General features: G+C 36.6%; 2 protein-coding genes across 4 annotated transcripts in view; both read right to left on the bottom strand.

Annotated features, from left to right (window-relative positions):
• Nucleotides 1-3,429: 3,429 nt before the first annotated feature.
• On the bottom strand, nt 3,430-7,338 carry LOC121378299 (cyclic AMP-dependent transcription factor ATF-5-like). Its single transcript, XM_041506407.1, has 3 exons — nt 7,178-7,338; nt 6,532-6,813; nt 3,430-5,693 (listed from the first exon to the last, which is right to left on the bottom strand). The coding sequence occupies exons 2-3, from the start codon at nt 6,707-6,709 to the stop codon at nt 4,873-4,875; spliced, it is 999 nt and encodes a 332-aa protein (XP_041362341.1). The 5' UTR covers nt 6,710-6,813; nt 7,178-7,338; the 3' UTR covers nt 3,430-4,872.
• A 9,321-nt stretch (nt 7,339-16,659) lies between these two features.
• The window catches only part of LOC121378356 (centrosomal protein of 112 kDa-like), an 82,013-nt gene continuing 77,505 nt past the window's right edge, over nt 16,660-21,167 (bottom strand). For all 3 annotated transcript variants that reach the window (XM_041506483.1, XM_041506484.1, XM_041506486.1), the window contains one exon: nt 16,660-21,063. In XM_041506483.1, coding sequence (XP_041362417.1) covers nt 20,911-21,063 — 153 coding nt within the window. In that variant the 3' untranslated portion in view covers nt 16,660-20,910. The remainder of the gene's footprint in view (nt 21,064-21,167) is intronic.

The following is a 21,167-nucleotide window of genomic DNA, read 5'->3' as shown; positions in this document are numbered from 1 at the left end:
TGTTGTAGTATTTTTATAACAAAACTGTTTTGAAAATAGTCCTTATTATTGATATGTAAAACCAATGGCAAATCAAGTATGTTTGAAGAAAAATGCCATCGGCATCAAAGGAAAAACAATTGCTCTCAAACCCCCTCCCCTCCAAATTCTTCTTAAAGGAATACAAAATTGCTATGGACGTTCATGGATATATAACATGATTGCATTATAGAAAAACCAACAAATGGTACGGTGGGAGATGATACATGCAGTGTTTGTAAAGTGGTGGTTTCTAAATTGATTCTTTTCATTTAGCAACAGTATGGATAAAATTGTATGTATGTATGTCAAGTTTCATTTAGACATTAGTATATATCAGTAGCTGATGCAGGCAAATAATTTTTGTAGGTTTTTTTTATTATATATCAATCTTAAAATAATATTCTGACAGTCATGTCACATCTGGCTGCAACTGTCAAAAATAATATCCTGTCAGTGGGATGGTGCATATAAAAAGATACCTTGCTATTAATGAAAAATATAGTGGGGTTCCTCTCTTGGACTAAAGTACTATCGGAATAGAATAAAAATTATTTTCGTTGATTATTTCTTACATATTAAACTGACAAGTAAATATTTTGTAAATATCTATTTAATGATAGTCTACCTAATTTAGCATTTACTTGTTTGGGCTCTCATTGATGTTCAAGGTGGTGTTTACTCTTGAAATTAAAAGAAAAATGTTAGTAAACAGGTGATTTGTGCACTTTATTGGAATAGACTATAACAAATTTTGTTCAACTGTCAATTTCATTGCTGTTACAATATGGAGGGACTGTTTCTGATGATGTTTTACCCCTATCCCTCTGAAACAAAATATGTGTAGTCATTTATAAGTAACTTTTGAGCACAACTGTCAAGAACCATTATGAGTGATCCATTATACCAGTATTAAAGGTGCCATCTCAATGTTACACAACGACAGCTATTGCAAATTATTATTTTTTTATATAAAATTTTGATTTAACATTTAAAGAAGACACCTTTAACAATATGCCCATAAATGATTATAGCAAATAATTTTATCTACTGGTAAAAAATACATTTTTATTGGAGAATCTTTATCACAAACAGAAAGAAAGAAATGTTTTATTTAATGACGCACTCAACACATTTTATTTACGGTTATATGGCGTCAGACATATGGTCAAGGACCACACAGATTTTAAGAGGAAACCCGCTGTCGCCACTACATGGACTACTCTTCCGATTAGCAGCAAGGGATCTTTTATTTGCACTTCCCACAGGCAGGATAGCACAAACCATGGCCTTTGTTGAACCAGTTATGGATCACTGGTCGATGCAAGTGGTTTACACCTACACACTGAGCCTTGCGGAGCACTCTCAGGAGCACTCTCAGGGTTTGGAGTCGGTATCTGGATTAAAAATCCCATGCCTCGACTGGGATCCGAACCCAGTACCTACCGGCCTGTAGACCGATGGCCTACCACAACGCCGGTATCACAGATGCTCGCATATAACTATGATTTAGCACCTTTAAATGGTTGCAAGATTGTGTAAATTTCTAATGTACTTATATTGAATTTATATTCAATAAATATGCTTGTCATAATTAATAATTTATGCTGCAATTCAAAATAATCAGTTAACTTGCAGTTTTAAATTAAGTTTGTTTAAGGGTAAATGAAATTGACACCCATCATCAAAATGTGTTAGTCTCTTCCAATAAAGGTCACAAATCACCTGTTTACTGACAACTTTATTTTAATTTCAAAAGTAAACACCACCTTGTACATCAATGAGAGCCCAAACAAGTAAATGCTAAATTAGGTAGAGTATAATTAAATAGGTATTTACAAAACATTCACTTTTCAGTTTAATATGAAAGAAATAGACGAAAATCATTTTTATTCGATTTCCGACAGTACTTTAGATGTCAAAATTACCAAATGTTTGACATCCAATAACAGATGATTAATTAGTGGTGGTGTTGAAGGAAACAAACCTTTTTTCATGACATGGTTTTTAAATTGGTTCTTTTTGCAGCAACAATATTTATAAAATTTTGTGTATGTAGTTTCTTTTGGACATCAGAATTCATTTTTGTTAATAGTTTCTTATTCTCCATCTATCTTAAAAATAATCATAAATCATATTCACAGCCAGCCACGTCATATTCTGCCATAACTTTCAAAAAATGCTATCCTGTCAGTGATGATCCCTTGCTACTGACAAATTTAGCAGGTTTCGTGTTAAAATTACCAAATGTTCGATTTATTGATCATATGCTATTCGATGTCAAAGTGCACTAGTGTCTAAACGGCCATGCAAGTCTTAAATATTACCAGAGGTAATCCTAGTATGGAGTTTTCTTTTCAGCTGCAAAGTACGGTTCTGTATATATAAGATCCCCACCCCCTTCTTGTACATTATATGGCATAGCAGTCCGTTCACTTTTTCTTGTCCGACCATATCTTTATTCATACAGAACCATCAAACCTCGCATGTAGTAACAACTTGGGATAGCGTTTTTTTTTCATGGTCATCTACCGGTAAACCATGTCCAGATCGTATCTTGAATACAGAACCATCAAACCACAGGTAGGAACAATATGGAATGGTGGTTGGTCCAAAACAAACTCTTTATCCCTCACATTTAGACTTTAATCTTAACCGCAACAGGAACATATTCGAGAAAACCAAATGTGGTACTTGTTTTCTATCAACTGTTCCAACGGCCAGAGATAAAAATAAAAAAAGGACCATCTGGTGAAACTGGTCCTCGATGATGACAAATTACACATTTATACCCATATGGTTAGTGCATTACAGCCATACAGGCCCATAATAGGATATTAAACTATACCATTTGGTTTAAACAAATTTTGGGGATTGGCCAACAATAGAATTATTTCACTCCGGACATTATACGAAATGGAAGGTTTGTGATGTCTTGATAATTTGTTTTCAAGTACAACCAAACTGAATTTACGGACACGGTCTATTCCAACCACAACTACATGGCAATTGACGAGGGCGGGACGTAGCCCAGTGGTAAAACTCTAGTCTAATGCAGTTCCTCCAACTCTTAGGATAACACGTACCATGGCCTTTCACAACAAAGTATGCAACAGCAGACCGATGATCAATGCACTCTAATGGTATTAAACAAACCCAGTTGCCACATAAGGTACCACCAAATAAAAATCCTTTACAACATGCACTTGCATGTCATGAAGGCAAGACAAAGACAAACTATATCAAATAAAATTCCCATAGGTCCACAATGTTACAGGACTTGTGGGGGTCAACTTCTCTATCAAAAGGTCCCAGGGCCAAAACTTGTTTGGTTTAGTACTACCTGAACAAGTAGCCACACAGATGAATGTGTAGAATAGAGGTTAATGTGAAAGAAAAGTCAACTATTGGTAAATATGAACACCCTAGCAATTTATTCACAAATTACTACAATGTTTTTATATATATATATATACACACACACACACGTATATATACAAGCAACATCAACAAAATACTGACGAGACTATATAGAATTTTATATACTTTAAAAAAATAATAATACATGTATTAGCACTATTTGCTCAAAAACAAACTCGAATATTAATCTAATCCACTTATTAAATACAACCCCTTCAATGTGTTCACCCAAATCAGCCATCCTCACCAATCAACAATTGGGGAAATTCCGGTATAGATTCGTTAGGAAAAATAAATGGGGGAGGGTGCATTAGACAAAAGAAATGTTACATTTGTGGAAATAATAAACTTTAGACAGATATGCACATCTCGGGGCTTCTAGATTATGGTAGCCCCATTCATGGCTAGCGATATTGAATGTTGGGCTAGTAAATAACTACTACTGCCATGCCAGACAGCTAGTGAACTGTTTTCAGACAGGTCTAATAATTACTATTATTACTATTATTTAGTAAAATTGTATCATGTATTAATAAAATTGTATCATGTATTAACTTAATGTAAAGTAGGGCTAGTGAATTTTTAATTGTGGCTAGTAAATTTTGTAAACAACTGATCCCATGGCTAGTCGATTTTATAAAAATTCTAGAAGCCCTGAATCTGAACGTTGATACGCATGTACACTTGCATACCATAGCTAAACAATTACTAGAATTCCAATAAAGAACCACTGGCTGCAATATGAATAAAATTAAGCATTTTTTTTAAATGCAGCAGAAGTGTTCATCACCAATGGTGTTCAAAAATGGTTCAAGGTTATTCACAGCAACTTGGCTGAAAGGGACATTTCCAAAACAGTCTTTTTTTCTCTTTCTTTTTTAAAATAAATAAAAAACATCAGTCATTGACAGTTTTGTTAAGTTTTTAAAATCTAGAATTGACCAATCCAAAACAGAAAATCAGAGAATATTCCGAAACTTGTGTCAAAGTACCTGTATAATGTACGTATGCATATGTACCCCTTCCAAAAAATAATAAAGGAGTGATCAATGGCTCTCCCCAATTTAAGCCAATTGATATATTCCAAATGGATACCATATAAATTCACATGCTATAGGGAAATAAATAAACCCTCACGAGTCATGAATCTGATGAAATATGAATATATCTGTAAATGTGTAATGAATTTACCACACAATCAAGTTACACGCACTCACTTCAGTTTAAACAATGTTTCACAAGCAACATAGGTACATTATATTCATCGCATTTATAATTTTCTTGTGAAACATGTTGCCATTTTCAGCCAGATATGCAAAATAGCAGAAAATAGAAGTCAAAAACTAGAAGAGCAGACATGGTTTTCACTCACACACACACACACCCACACACAAACAATTCACACAATGAAGTCATGAAAAAGTCCCCCTCAAATTAAAAACCAGATTTTAGCTGTTTAGCATTGCGCACTTCATCCATCAAATTTTTCATATACTGAATTTCTCTTTGCAACTGATCAACTTTGTCTCTTAAACCTGTATTCTTGTCTTCCAATTGTTTTTCCTCCGACTTAATAGTTTCTGATTCAACTTTCTTTTTCATGCGATACCGAATTGCTGCATTTTTGTTCTGAATTTTCTTTTTTTCTTTCTTTGATAAAAATTCCATATTAATGTCACAAGTATCTGAAACAGTTTTAATTTTTGGTCTAATATTACGACTGGTGGAATTCTTGACCCGATGAACAGAAATTGGCATATCAGATGTTAACAGTTTTTCCAAGTCCGAGATGGGTCTTGTGACTGATGACGGTGGCACAGATGTGCCTGGTGATAGAGACGGTGGCACAGATGTGCCTGGTGATGGAGACGGTGGCACAGATGTGCCTGGTGACGATGGTTCAGAGCCAGAGAGCAAACTCTCGACATCTTCCACTGAAAGAGGCGAGCCCAAAACTCCACAATTGTCTCGCAAGAAAATCTCACATATTTCACTGTCTTGAGATGTATCAAAGGAGATTACTGGGGCTATACCGACATCAGCCAGCGGTGGCGTCGATGGCTCTGGTTTGCACACCGGTTCCTGTTTGCTCGAAGTCTCGCTGGTCTCCAAGATTTCTGCTAACAAATTGATGGCATATGCACTGTAATCGTCACTGGAAGGGTGCACCTGTTTCACTGTTGCAAGTTCAGTGGGTATAACATCAAACAACTCTGCCAAACCGGTGTCCTCCATCCACTGCTCACTGAACGGATCTGAAAGGTACAATAGGTTTGTTTCAAATATCTATTTGTAAATTAAAGATGCAACATTGACATCAAGGAAATATTACAACATTATGCAAACAGAGCGATAAATCTTGAAACAAAAGGACTAAATGCTCATTTTAAATAAATTGTCACAATACCATTAAAGAGAGAAAGCTTGCCATTACTTCAAAATTTATTTTACCATGCCAAGCAACAAGTCTTAAATTACCACAGATCAAGAATGACAAAATTTTGAGAAAACAAGCCAGGCCTCTAATTCTAGTTTTATGGAACCCATTTTAGTTTGGGTATTAAATTTAGGATATCATATACAGTGAAAACGGTTACACAAAAATGAAGTGGGCATCTTGAATTTGTTTTTGCACAACCCATAAATGATGTATGCCAATTTTCAATTCTTAAAGGCTTGCAAAGACTACCAAAAATTGCATACTAAAGCAGACCAACATCACAGGAATATGCTGCTCAGACTTTCAACATCTTCGTTTTCAAAACCGACTAGTGATAGTGCCAATCAAGGTGTATGGGCAGTTGCCTACCAAGAAAGAACAGCCCTGAGAGGGTGGTCAATGTTTATTAGCGCAAGTACATATACCAAATAGGATAGAATAGATGTTTAACGACGCCCCAGCACGAAAATACCAAGCTCATATTCTACATACTTTATAGCGTGCAACACCACCACCTTGTTCAAGAGGTTAATGATCAATGATGTCAGAAAATCACCAATTTTGTGATACACACTTTACAGATATGTTGCACTTGCAATATAATACCAAACAAAATGTTTCCTGCTATAACATGAAGACTTAAACAAACGTACCTTCCCAGCGATCATCATGTGAAACATGCTCTACAACATCTGGTGCCGTGGAGCAGTGTTTTACTGGCTCGGACCTTCCGAGCGACTCCAGGGGGTCATCGAACAGGGTCAGTCCGAGCGGCTGGTCCAGCTGCCACTCTGCAGCCATATCGCCGATAAAGTCTTCCATTTCCATCATTATTGTCCGGGTAGTAATACAGGTAGTCAAAGTAGCTATACTGGTGTAGATCAGTAGGCTTTACGGTTGCCAATGCAAGTAGGAAAACGACATTATGTAGGGAACTGAAAAACAAAAGGCAAAACATTAGTTAGGAACCAGACAACAGGTTGCGGGTGTGCAGAAAATTATGCAAAAGCAATATTTATTGGGGTCAGCTTATGCTCACAACACAAAATACATTGAATTTTTTTTTAGTTTGTGTGGTTCCACCCCGATCGGAAAAATATCCGCCCGGTACCCCCCCCCCTCCCCGTACCCCAACCCCAACCCTAACCCAAAATAATAATGGAGGGGACCGGGCGGATATTATACCACGTTTTTTAGGTTTTATATTTGTAGCTTCCATTTTAATTAGTAAAAACATAAAAATACAAACCATCAAAATGATTTAATTATCCAATTAATTAATATCTTAATGATACTTACGCCATTGTGCAATTTCTTGCACGGTTGAGCGGGTGGTGCCAATTAAGCTGCCATCTTCGCAACAATATGGTTAAACGTATCTTCGCTGTGAAAAATTTCCGGGAAATGGCGCGAGCTGAAATGTGGCATACTAAAGATCTTCAATCGGCAATATTACTACACCTTTTCTATAAATACAATTAGTCAATGGTGAAAATATTTTCAAAATATATCACTGATTCAGTCGAAAACAAATATATAAATTACTAAATTTAATACAAAAGCGTTGTACAGATGAGAATTACTGACTAAAACAAGAATTTGTTTGGAACTATATTTCATGTCGCAAACTTCAAAAATAAAATGAACAAGCCGGTTACAAAATTGCATCAGAAAATTTGGGCATATTGCCAAGTCACGAGTGTTTTGCGTACTTCCCTCTGACGTTTGTAAAAATGTTGAACCCTGATTGGCTAATAGAGGCAGCGCCCATCGCCTGACCTCTAAATATGTGTAAGGAGAGAACGTGCACTCTTCACCCAGGGGTCGTGTCAAAATGTAGCTTTTGCGATGACATTGTATCTTTAAATTAAATGATAAATAAAAATTAAATTTTTAAATAGGGGGTATGGTGCATATGCGCGCGCATGTGAATATGTAATTGTGTGTCTAGGTAGGCTAAACAGGTTAAGGAATACTTTCACGAGGAGCATACCCCCTCAGTGGCGTAGAAAGCTGCCAAAACGTGGGGGGGGGGGGGGGATATATATATATATATATATATATATATATATACTCTTCAAAAAAAGAAACGCAAAAGGGTACAAATGGGTTATAACTCCGATTTTATGTTTCCTACCGGTTCATGCTTTGTGAATATAAGGTCATTGCATGTCCCAAACACATTCCCACGGTTACATTCGATAAAACGCAGCTACTGTACAATAAAGTTCCAAAATGTGAATATTCGCAAAAACGCAGCCACGTGCAAACCATGTCACCAATGCACGTGCGTTGTCTGCACGTGCAACATGAACACCGACAGTATAAAAGTGCAGGGTGTTCGCTTGCCTGGCCTCTGTATCTGGCCGACAGTTGACAATCCAGGACATGCCACGTCTCAGTGAACCGCAGAGAAACAATGCCATCGGCCGACTAGACGCAGGCGAATCCAGAACGGCCGTTGCCAGGGCATTCCATGTGTCCCCAAGCACCATCTCCAGACTGTGGGACCGTTACCAGCAACATGGATCAACACGTGACCTCCCTAGATCCGGTCGACCACGGGTCACTACCCCCGGGCAGGACCGCTACATCCGGGTACGCCACCTTCGGGAACGATTGACTACTGCCACCTCCACAGCCGCAGCAATACCAGGTTTGCGCAGGATATCCGACCAGACCGTACGGAACCGCCTACGTGAGGTAGGAATTCGTGCCAGGCGTCCAGTTCGAGGTGTCATCTTAACACCACAACACCGTCGACTCCGACTGCAGTGGTGCCAGATTCATCGACAATGGCCTCAACTGCGATGGAGACAGGTGTGATTCAGTGAGGAGTCCCGATTTCTGCTCCGACGTCATGATGGAAGATGTCGCGTGTATAGGCGTCGTGGTGAACGTTATGCGGCAAACTGCGTGCAGGAAGTGGACAGATTCGGCGGGGGTAGTGTCATGGTGTGGGCAGCCATCTCACACACTGGCAGAACTGACCTGGTCCACGTGCAGGGCAACCTGAATGCACAGGGCTACATTGACCAGATCCTCCGGCCACACATCGTTCCAGTTATGGCCAACGCCAACGCAGTGTTCCAACATGACAACGCCAGGCCTCACACAGCACGTCTCACAACGGCTTTCCTACAGAACAACAACATTAATGTCCTTCCTTGGCCATCGACATCACCGGATTTGAACCCAATTGAGCATCTATGGGACGAGTTGGGACCGACGCCTCCGACAGCGACAACCACAGCCCCAGACCCTGCCCGAGCTGGCAGCAGCCTTGCAGGCCGAGTGGGCCACCATCCCCCGGGACGTCATCCGTACTCTGGTTGCTTCAATGGGCAGGCGGTGCCAGGCAGTTGTCAACACACGCGGAGGCCACACCCGGTATTGACTCCAGATGACCTTGACCTTGGTGGTGTGTCCTATCACTTACTCACAATGGACTAGAGTGAACTGTGAACAATCCTGCAACATTTGGTAATTATGGGACTCACCATTCAATAATTAAATCAATTCTCCAAATGTTACGACAATGTGGTTTTGCGTTTTTCTTCTTTTGAAGAGTATATATATATATATATATATATATATATATATATATATATATATATATATATATATATATATATATATATATATATATATATGTATGTATACCTGCCCCTGTATTGTGGATGTCTGTAAGTTCTAACTAAAATCCAAGGGGGTACTATTGTAATAAATGATTTTAATAATAAATGATTTATTATAATAGTACATGTCATCTTAGATTTTGGGTAGGCCAATACATACATACACACATTACTTCTGACACAAGTTTTGGCATATTCTAGGATTATCTGTTTTGGATTGGTATATTCAAATTGAACAAAATTGTCAATGACTGATGGTTTTTTTTTTTTTTTTTTTTTTTTTTTAAAAGACTGTTTTGAAAATATCAACTGACAAATGTCCCTTTGAGCCAAGTTGCTGTGAATAAAATTGAGGAATTTTTGAAAACCATTGGTGATAAACACTTCTGCTTCATTTTAAAAAAATGGCTTCATTTCTTTTCAGGTTGCAGCCAGTGGTTCTTATTGGAATTTAGCTCCACTAAGGCCAGCCTTAGTGCTTAATATCCACACTAGCACTAGACCTAATGAAAAATTCAACAATTTAAACATTTGACTAACTCGGACACATCTGCTTGTAAGTGGGGCTATTTGATCAGAAGTCCGACATTAGTTCAGTCAGTTGATCAAGAGTGCTCACTTGGATCCATTCCACTGATATTGTTCTTTTTTCGTTCCAACTAGTGCACCATATCTGGTCAAAGGCCGTGCTATGTGCTTTCCTGTCTGTAGGAAAGTGCATATAAAAGATCTCATGTTGCATTAGGATGACTATGTGTTGAATTACCAAATGTTTTACATCCAATAGAGGGTGATTACTTAATCAATGTGCTCTAGTGGTGTCGTTAAACAAAACAAACTTTAATTATTTTCACAAATATTTTTCATCTTTAAGAGTAAAAAATAAATTAAAAATACTAATTATTACCGGTAATCTAATTTAGATTAATTTTGTATGTGACATACAGGGGCACACAAAAGTATCAATAGTACAAACGTACAAATGTTTTTTGTAAATAATTTCAGTTTGGTTTGATGTAAGAAGAAAAGTAAAAGTGTTTTAAAAATAACAAAAAAGAGAGACTATTTTTGTGTGTAATTTAGAAAACAATCGGCTCAGAAATAAATAGCTTGTAGTAAATTCATTCGTATGAAAAAAGCATTCCCTGTGGGAAGGACTAGCTATAAATAGGTAGGCTAAGGAAATCAGCTGCATAACAGTGGTAGACAATGAGTTTTCATTTCACCAAGTTCCCATAGAAAACACTATATACCCATATTTATCTTACAAGTTGTTTATACCTTTTTAAACAAAGAGTTGTAACATAAATGGTATGTAATGGCCACAAATGTAGTATTCTATTTCTTACATAGACTATCCTTAAAACTCAACTAAAACATATTTATGAAACTTACGCAGTTTCAGGTTAACTTGTCACAGAACGATCTATTTGGGACAGTATTGGATAGTACGGTTCTGGCGACCAGATCATTGCCCAGTGGTACAGCGCTTGCTCGATGTGTGGTTGGTGTGGGATCGATCCCTATTGGTGGGCTCATTGGGCTATTTCTCGTTCCAGCCAGTGCACCAAGACTGGTATATCAAAGGCCGTGGTATGTGCTACCCTGTCTGTAAGATGGTGCATATAAAAGACCCCTTGCTGCTTATTGAAAAGAGTAGTCCATGAAGTGGCGACAGCAGGTTTTCTCTCTCAATATGTGTGGTCCTTAACCATATGTCTGATGCTATATAACCATATATAAAATGTGTTGAGTGTGTCGTTAAATAAAACATTTCCTTAGATCATCGCAAGTCTAAAAAGTCATCTCTTACACAAGTGTGTAAGAAACTGTATTCCCTGCCTTAGTTTGTAGGCCTACTTCATATCGAGTCAAACTGATATTATTACCAAAAGATGAATTTAAACTGACTTAAAATTAATAACATTTTAAAAAATTTAAATAAAATTAATATTTATTTAATGTTCATTGATGTGTTCTTTTCAGGATAATGATTACCATTGCAAAAAGAGACACAGGCTGTGTACATCTAACAATGTGGCACCACCTGCAAGGGAATGGGTTGTTGTGTGGTGTCTGTGTGTGTGAGAGGATAAAAACAACACTTAATGTGTAAAGAACACTATAATTAACACAATTTAAAAGAAAAAACTACTTTAAATGTAACAGAAAAATGTTTATAAAAAAATCTTATTTAGCCTGTATGGTGTGTGTGTGTGTGTTGTGTGTGTGTGTATGTGGGGGGAGGGGGGGGGTTGGTTTGGGTAAAAAAAAAGAAATGAGAGAATGAGAGAGAAAGGCAGGTAGGAAGGAAAAGAGGGATGGATGGAGGGAGAGATGGAAACACAAACAATTACAGTCTGTTTAACACCAGAGTACATTGACTGATCATTGGCAATTGTAGGCCAAACATTGAGTCATTCTGATAGCAGATTCATAGTCTTTAGAGAAAATCCCTTCCCCCATGTACACCTTTTGTACATTTGATCTTTATGTCCCTCCCCATGTATAGGCGTACATCGACCCTCCATTTTGAAAAGTAGCCTACATTGGATACTAATCTGATTGAAATCGGCTCTACTGGTCTACCGATAATAGTTATGGACCAGTGGAGCTGATTGTAATCACATTGATTGGATACAAGTAGGATTCATGGATTGTATATATTTTACACCATATAGTTTGAAACATTTAAAACTGTACAGAAGTTGAATGTTTTAAACAAACTTGACATTTGATTGCCATTTAAAAATCTGTCTCCTAGAGTACACTATAAGTGACTTTATTTTGTAACACATTTGAGAATGTACACCGTCGGTGAACCCACACTCTTTGTATGTAATGTCTGATCCCTCTCCCCTCCTTTATTTTGTAACACATTTGAGAATGTACACCGTCGGTGAACCCACACTCTTTGTATGTAATGTCTGATCCCTCTCCCCTCCTTTATTTTGTAACACATTTGAGAATGTACACCGTCGGTGAACCCACACTCTTTGTATGTAATGTCTGATCCCTCTCCCCTCCTTTATTTTGTAACACATTTGAGAATGTACACCGTCGGTGAACCCACACTCTTTGTATGTAATGTCTGATCCCTCTCCCCTCCTTTATTTTGTAACACATTTGAGAATGTACACCGTCGGTGAACCCACACTCTTTGTATGTAATGTCTGATCCCTCTCCCCTCCTTTATTTTGTAACACATTTGAGAATGTACACCGTCGGTGAACCCACACTCTTTGTATGTAATGTCTGATCCCTCTCCCCTCCTTTATTTTGTAACACATTTGAGAATGTACACCGTCGGTGAACCCACACTCTTTGTATGTAATGTCTGATCCCTCTCCCCTCCTTATGGATGCCCCCTACAGTTTTCCATTAGCAGCACACTTTCCCACAGACAGGACAATTTAACACATCCCACAACCTTTGATGTATCAACTGTGGGGCACTGGTTGGGATCAGAAAACCACAATCAGAGAATGGTCCACCAAATGAAGGAAGGAAATGTTTTATTTAACAACACACTCAACACATTTTATTTACAGTTATATGGTGTCAGACATGGTTAAGGACCACACAGATATTGAGGGAAGAAACCTGCTGTCCATTTCATGGGCTACTCTTTTCGATTAGCAGCAAGGGATCTTTTATATGCACCATCCCATGGACAGGATAGCACATACCACAGCCTTTGATGTACCAGTTGTGGTACTGGCTGCCATGGGCGTACGACCCGGGGGGGGGGGGGGGGGGCAATTGCCCCCCCAAATTTGGGCAAAACTGTGGGAAAATTGTGTGAAAAATTCGAGCAGTTTTTATCTGGGTAAAATTTCGGGCAAATCAACCCCTCCAGCCCCCCCTAAATCAAAGAGTCCCCATACGTCGATGCTGGCTGCACTGGCGTAGGAAGCAGGGGGCAAGGGGGACATGTCCCCCCCCCCCCAAGCTTTATATTTGCTTTATAATAGTGTAAATATAAAATTGTGCCCCCCCCCCCCCCCCCCATTTTGGCACCTTCCTACCCCACTGGGCTGAACGAGAATCCACCAAAGGAGTTTGATCTTTGACTTAAGCAAACACTCTATCTACTGGGCTAGATCCCGTCCCAAGAGAGAAATAGGGACATGCCTGTATACAGACAGCCAGCCTTTAGTCAACCAACATACAACACCAACATGTGGTAGCCTAGTTTGGGTATCCTAGCAGCCAGGTGTGTTCTGTATCTATATGTGGATTGTTATTAATATTTTGACTACCAGTGTGTGACAAACAATACTATAACCATTCAGTGTGCCCTTTTCATGCAACTGGTATTTTCTAGATAAATGTGTGTCATTCAGATATTTTACTTTGTCACGTTTGGGGGTCATTTCAAAAGCATAATAATTGTGTGATGTTTGTTAACCATGATTTTTAATGAATTGGTTTCTTTCATGCTATAAAACTATACTGTCACAGTGTTGAGTCTCATTATTTTCCAAGCCCGACCACATTTTTATAGGAGTGGGGTCAGGAAATTAACTCTACAAAGCTTCAACAAACTAAAAATTAAACAAAATACACACCCCCCCCAAAAAAAAAAACAGAAGAAGAAAAAAGCCAAAAAAAAAGCCCACAATATATCAAATTAAAAACATTTATTTTAATTTCTCATATTATTAATCTTCTTTTACTATTCTGTTTTTATTTAAGTTACATCTTATACGTTATCGCTATACATGTGAAATAATAATACAGTAGTAGTAATGGTAATGATGGTAGTGGTGATGATAATAATAATGAAAAATATACTATATACTATTTTCTATTTCGTAATTTATTCTTTAAATTAATTTACTTTTTCTTTCCTTCAATCTTTCTTTGTTCCAGCATTAAATTAACAATGCCAGAAGTAACTACTGAACACTCCTGAGTGGTCAGACTAGGTAAAGCCCACAGCTAAAAGCTGATGGGAAATGTCAGGTTTGTGGCACAAGCATCTCATGGTTGGAAAGACAAGTACTGGGATGTGGAGGTGGACAGCAAAACAAGTTGAAAGACAGGACCCCCCCCCCCCCCAATTTTAGTGATCTAGTACATATATAGAGGATAATAAACGAGTTACCAGTTATTATCAAATTTATATCACGAGTGAAATAATTTTCAGTTGTCACGAGCTTTAGCGAGTGACAAATGAAAATTATTTCACGAGGGACATAAATTTGATAATAACTGGAACCGAGTTTGTTATTCTATTTATTACCTCAGCTATTTTTTTCTTCTAAAAACCTTTATTTTCCACGCACGTGCACGAAGGCCAACCTGTATAGAAATGATGTAAACCACTAAATACGCACTGTTCTGAGAATTACTATAACGTTGTAATTTAATCACGTTCATAGATAATTAAAAAACACACAAGTTCTCTTTATTCTGCTTCAAACTCTATAATGAATTGCATTAAAATGACATTTTGTTATTAATTTAACACCAAAAACAGAGACCCGTAAACGCAAACTCTTTAAACTACATGACGTCATTTTGGGTTTGTCAAATCGTAATGACGTCATATTTAGTACCGACAAAGTCATTGGTTTGTAAGCGTCAAATTGTCAAATAGTATTGTTCGTTAAACCAATGCAGAATATTTCTTACTGAGAAAATATGGAAAATATTTTCCCTGTTACGAGTGACTGCTGGGGTAATAAACACACTTTGTGAAAAAATTGGCCTAAATGTTAAAATATTTTTGTTAAAAATTACAATTTAAAATTTGTACAATCTTTTAAAAATATATTGAAATTAACATATACATGTATAGATGCATTATAAACGAAGTTGCAGTGAACTAGGACTTATAGTTTGGGAGAAATGAAGCTAAACCCAAAAACTTGATTTAAGCTACGGTAACTGTGAAAATTAACACCATGACTGTCGTTGGAAAAGTAATATCTATAACTTCCCTTTTGACTTCATCAAGTCATGACAAAAGAAGTAAGGTAGTCTTTAAGATCGACCCTGGCTCCAGTCCTTCCTCTCATGTGACATGTTACCAGGTGTCGGGGTGGTCCATTCTTTCAAGATGACAATGCACATCCACATAGAAGGTGTATTGTTACTGCTTTCCTGAAACAACAGGACATCCAAAGAATTGGCTGGCCTGCCTATTCTCCAGATCTGAATCTTATAGAACAAGTGTGGGACAAGCTAAGCCGTAACGTGTATAGGACTCATTCAGTTCCTCGGGATCTTCGGAACCTCTGCCGAGTGAATGAATGAATGAATGTTTAACGATACCCCAGCACAAAAAATACATCAGCTATTGGATGTCAAACTGTGGTAAATGCAAATAGTAAGCGATGATCAATATCAGTATAAAAATTCAACCGTTAAATTAAAACACAGTGTAAAGAACTGTGAAAAAAATTCTGCCGAGTGTCAATCAGGGAGTGACAAGCCATATCACAGGCATTTTTGTACGCCCGTTTATGGTATGGCATTGTCTGTTAACTTTTTCTTGTGTCCAGACCACATCTTGCATACAGGACCATCAAACCTCACATGTAGGACCAACTTGGGATAGCGTTGTGTCGCATACTATTACTAGGTCACTGTGACCTACTATTCATGGTCTGCTGCACATAACACTAAATCCTTGTCAGGATCATATCTTGCATACAGGACCATCAAACCTCACATGTAGAAACAACTTGGGATAGCCGTCACATAGAATTACTAGGTCATTGTAATACAAATAAATAAAATAATTTGTCTATATTCTGAACATCAATCAAACTCCTGACGGGCATATCATGTACCTCACCAGTACTCATTTTATAAATCTGGTTAGGGGCATGAGGTCCCATTGTCATTGTGATAAATCAACGAGGAGGACACAACAGATATTGAAAAGTGCGATAGCTTAGATAAAATTTAAATGAGAGCAAAACAAAAAGACCTCCAGACCATAAAAGCAAAAGACAAAGAAGGAAGATGCTGTCATGTGACAGGAACAGGAAGCAAAGGCCTCATTGGAAGATTTAAGTCATCTTATTGGCTGCTGGGATGTTCGGACCAGTCTAATGAAGTAGGAGGAAATGCCATTGGTTAGGTTGAAAAGAAATAATAATAATATTAAAAAAATTAATAAGTCATGTACAGTGATCAATATATTTTAATACATTTAAGTTTACTGGATATATTCAATACCAATATATACAAAATAATGCTGTAACAATTTAATATTATCTAGAAAATAATATCAACTGTATTTCATGCTTAAATAATTACTTGTGTAAACCTACCACTAAAAGAAGAAATACTATTTGATGCCATGATAGATTCTTTCACTTTAACATTATTATAACTAAACCATTATGCTATTGAAAACTGACACAGACTAGCAACAGTCACTTTTAAAAAATACAACTATACCGGTATGAGACAATCTGGGATAGCTACCGGTACTTACAATTTTAAAAGTAGTTTTTTTCATAATATGAACACTCACTTAACTGTTCCTCCATTCCAACACCTACTCCCCCATATAAACCCCCCCCCCCCCCAAAAAAAAAAACCCTCGGTCTTCTTGATACACATATTAAAGGGACCGTCTTGAGTTTGCTTCCAGTGTAAGATATTTCCAACTAACCAAGACTTTTTGTTAACTACCTGGTACATGTACAATTACATATTAAGTATGTTATACAGACACCAGGGATTCTAGAATTTTTATACAATCCACAAGCCATTGGATCAGTGATTTAAAACATTCACTAATCAAATTAAACATTCACCAGCCCTACTTTACTTTTAAGTTAATACAATTTTACTAAATAATAGTAATAATCAGATATGTCACCTAAAGGAGATAGAGTTTACAAACACTAACATTGGGGGATGGGGTGGGGGCAGGATATTAATATTTACAAAATAGACTTAACTGCAACATTTGACAAAGAAAAATTCACTAGCAGTCGGGCATTGCAATAGTAGTTATTTACTAGCCCAATATTGAATATCACTAGCCATTGGAGTGGGGCTACCATAATGTAGAAGCCCTGGACACTAATATTCTAAACAAGAAAATGTATTTAATATGTAATTTTAGTTACCAAAACGATTCTGTTAGTCCAAAACATCTTACAATGGATGCAAACTCAGGACAGTCCCTTAGTAGAAAATAATGAAATAAAATGTCAAATAAACAAGAGATAACCATTTAGGAAAAATAAGTTTACCCTTTTGCACAATAATGATACATACGGTTAAATAAAAAACAACAAACATATTTAAATAAAAAGTAAGTAGATCTACATAATATGGCTTAAAAATGTATGTATGGACGGATGTTAATTAATACTGTTGATCTTTATGCAAAAACAAAATTACATCAATCATTATAAACACTGGAATGCAAGGCTGCACAAATAAAACAAAGTCTGATCTTCCATAATTTCGACTTGCATGTAAGTTATCTATATATTATATAAAATGTATGGGAATCATTTCTACTCTAGAAACTAAAAGCCTTTTAGGGTAAACATAATTTTGAATAAACTTAAATAATGAAACTTGAGACATTGTTTAAACATACTAATACAGATGATGTTGTGAACATCGTTTTCATTTACATTTTTGGATTTTGAATGGATATCAATGTTTGGGCCTATATATAGCTATGCTTTTAGAATGTTAAAACTAGGGTACAAAATTTCAATATCAGTTATGAATAATGTACATAAAATACAGTCACGAAGAAGATAAAATAATAATAATAACAACAATGATAAAACTCAATTTTATTTTTAAAAAAATGATGATGAAAAATACTATAAAAATAGAGATCACAAATTTCTGTAAAAAGTAAATTATTACAAGACACCCCTATCCACCTAACAAAAAACCTAACCCTTAAACAAAAGCTTGGAGTGAAGAAGAATCTGTATAAGTTGGTAGTTTAAAACTATAACATTATGAAAGAAGAAAATGTCTATAAACATACCAGCACATTGTTTAAACAGTGATTACGTGTTTGCCACACCTCATCTACAGTGCTCACACATCAATTCTTTAAAATATTAACAATAAGGGGTCTTTTTGATTACGTGTTTGCCAAACCTGATCTACAGTGCTGACACATGCATTCTTTAAAATATTAAGAGTAAGGGGTCTTTTATACACACTATTAATTCCACAGACAGGATTAGCACCTAACAACCGTTGATGTGGTTACACAAGCCACGAAGATCTGGCTGGAACAGGGAATTCGAACCCCAATGAATTCTGTCAATAAAAGGGAATCAAGGCTCTTTCTAGCCTACAGTAAATAGCAATGAATGGGTGAATGTTAACGACACCCCAACACAAAACTATACAAAAGTAATCGGGTGTCGATCAGAAGTGTGTAACTGAGATGATGGTACAAACAGAATCAAGGCACAGCAATACAGGAACTTCTCCTGATAGACAAGAAGGGTACTTCTTACTTAAAATAGAAACTTTATCACATTTGTCTGAGTATGCCACTGTCCCACTTGCACCCCCACTATTTATGACCCTGGAATAGTCCCTATAACTTACTGAATGTTTAGTACTGAGCTAAAGTCTTGTAATGTCAGTGTAACACACACATGGATGGATGTAAAGAATTGAACTGGGTCCTTAGAAGTACTGAGCTAAAGTCTTGTAATGTCAGTGTAACACACACATGGATGGATGTAAAGAACTGAACTGGGTCCTTAGAAGAGAAACATTTTGTTTTGTTGAACGACACGACCAGAGCACATTGATTTATTAGTTATCCCTAGAAGAACGTAAAAATAATAAATCTTACAAGATTGGAACATGAGCAGTTAGAAAAAGACTTGATAAAATAAGATTTCTATAAGACAATTAAATGCTAGTTATATTATGCTACAATTCCAAGAGCAGACGGCTATTATTTCTACAGGTAACAGGAACGAATGTGGTGCCAGCAAAGAGTGGAGGAATAAACAAAATAATAATCAATAATAATAAACATTAATTGGCCTTATCTAATGACATTACAAAAGGCACTTCAATTAAGATGATTTTGAGCTCAAATGTATGTACATTAAAATTGACTTCAACATGCATGTAAAGGTCAGGGCATCCGAAATAAGTTCTTACATACAAATTCCAGATTGCTTTAAAACTATAATCTTGAATATACTGCTAATTATTGTTAATATGTTGTGTTAGTAAATAATGCTATGAGAAGTAAGTCAAGCTTTTTACACCACAGGACTTAGTAATTTGAATACACATAATAATATTTTGTACATGTGAATATGGCCATTTTAAAACATGACAGTTAACAATGAGTAAAGTGCACTTCAACAAGTGGTAGTTTAACTGATGAACACAAGGAAATAAAAGGAATGTAAATACTTAAACACATTATTTAATCAGTCACTTGGTCCAGATACAGAGTTAAAAAACCCACTCTCACCACACCAGGCAGATGTGTAGAAAATATTCAGTAGTGGGGTCTAGACTGTGGTGAGCTAACTTTTTGTGGGGTCGGGTCATGTTCCCCCAGAAAATACATAAAAAAAAGAGAATAAAAAACCCCTCTGCAAAAACTCTATTCTTACCAAGACATCAAGGAATGCATTGTAACACAACACAAAATATGAATTTAATTTATAGATTTCCAGGCTTTTTAATACCAGAACTGGCAGGAGATGTGATAATGTATAATTTCATAATTTCTGAGCAATTAAACAAAAATAAATGATACTCAGCAATAAAAAGTATGTCTAATTAAAAGTTTGTGGAATGGATAAAACAAGTTAAACTTCATTATGTAATTAAATTACAGTCCATAAAAAAAATAGTATTAAAACTAATTTTGTTTGTTGAGCTAGTTGCATGTTTTTCTCGAGGAATAAAAATGTACATGTAGTGTTTCAAACATTTCAAAAATAAATAAGATATAATTATGGTAATGTTTTATAATTGTATACATTAAACAGTGTGCAGGCTCGTGAAGTTCTAAGGAATGTAAAATGTAGCCTATGCACCACTTGTACTTCTCTAAGGTTGGGCCAACATAGTAAAACAATTTCTAACAAATACTGAGGAAAGTCCACATCTTAACATAGACAATTCGTTCCTTTTGAAATCCTAGCTATGGCATTCTTGTAGCATTTATCAAGGCAGTGATCCCACACGTAGTCTGTAGCAGGCTCTACTTAATGTGTGCTTCTCCCACTGGTCCACTGTTTCACAACACCTATGCAACAGATGCGGTGACTGGCACACTGTCAACAGATAATATTAATAGTTGACTGCTTTGCATTCAAACTGATGACAGGGTTTGCAGTCCACAAGTAGTTTGTCTAATAATTTTTTGTCTAACAATTTCTTTTTCCTTAGTATTTCTTAGACTGAAGACTTTATTGGAGAACTTGTTCTTGAGCCAAATGGTGCCAGTGTGTTCATGATCCGCAAATCTAGTTCTTCCTGCAATACTGCTGCCCTCTGTTGTAAAGAATTGACCTGTGACTTCAGTGACTCGATTGTATCTTCCAATTCCTACAATAAAAACAACAACTGTAACGGCAAAGCCAAAAATTCATGTTTTGTTTGGTTTTTTTTAATCTAAATAGGTTTTTATTTTTGCATGTACTTGAGTAAGG

The sequence above is a fragment of the Gigantopelta aegis genome, chromosome 8 (assembly GCF_016097555.1).
Source record: "Gigantopelta aegis isolate Gae_Host chromosome 8, Gae_host_genome, whole genome shotgun sequence".
NCBI classification, from domain to species: Eukaryota; Metazoa; Mollusca; class Gastropoda; order Neomphalida; family Peltospiridae; genus Gigantopelta; species Gigantopelta aegis.
Note: the sequence above shows the minus strand (reverse complement) of the source record. Positions and strands in the feature narration are given on the sequence as shown.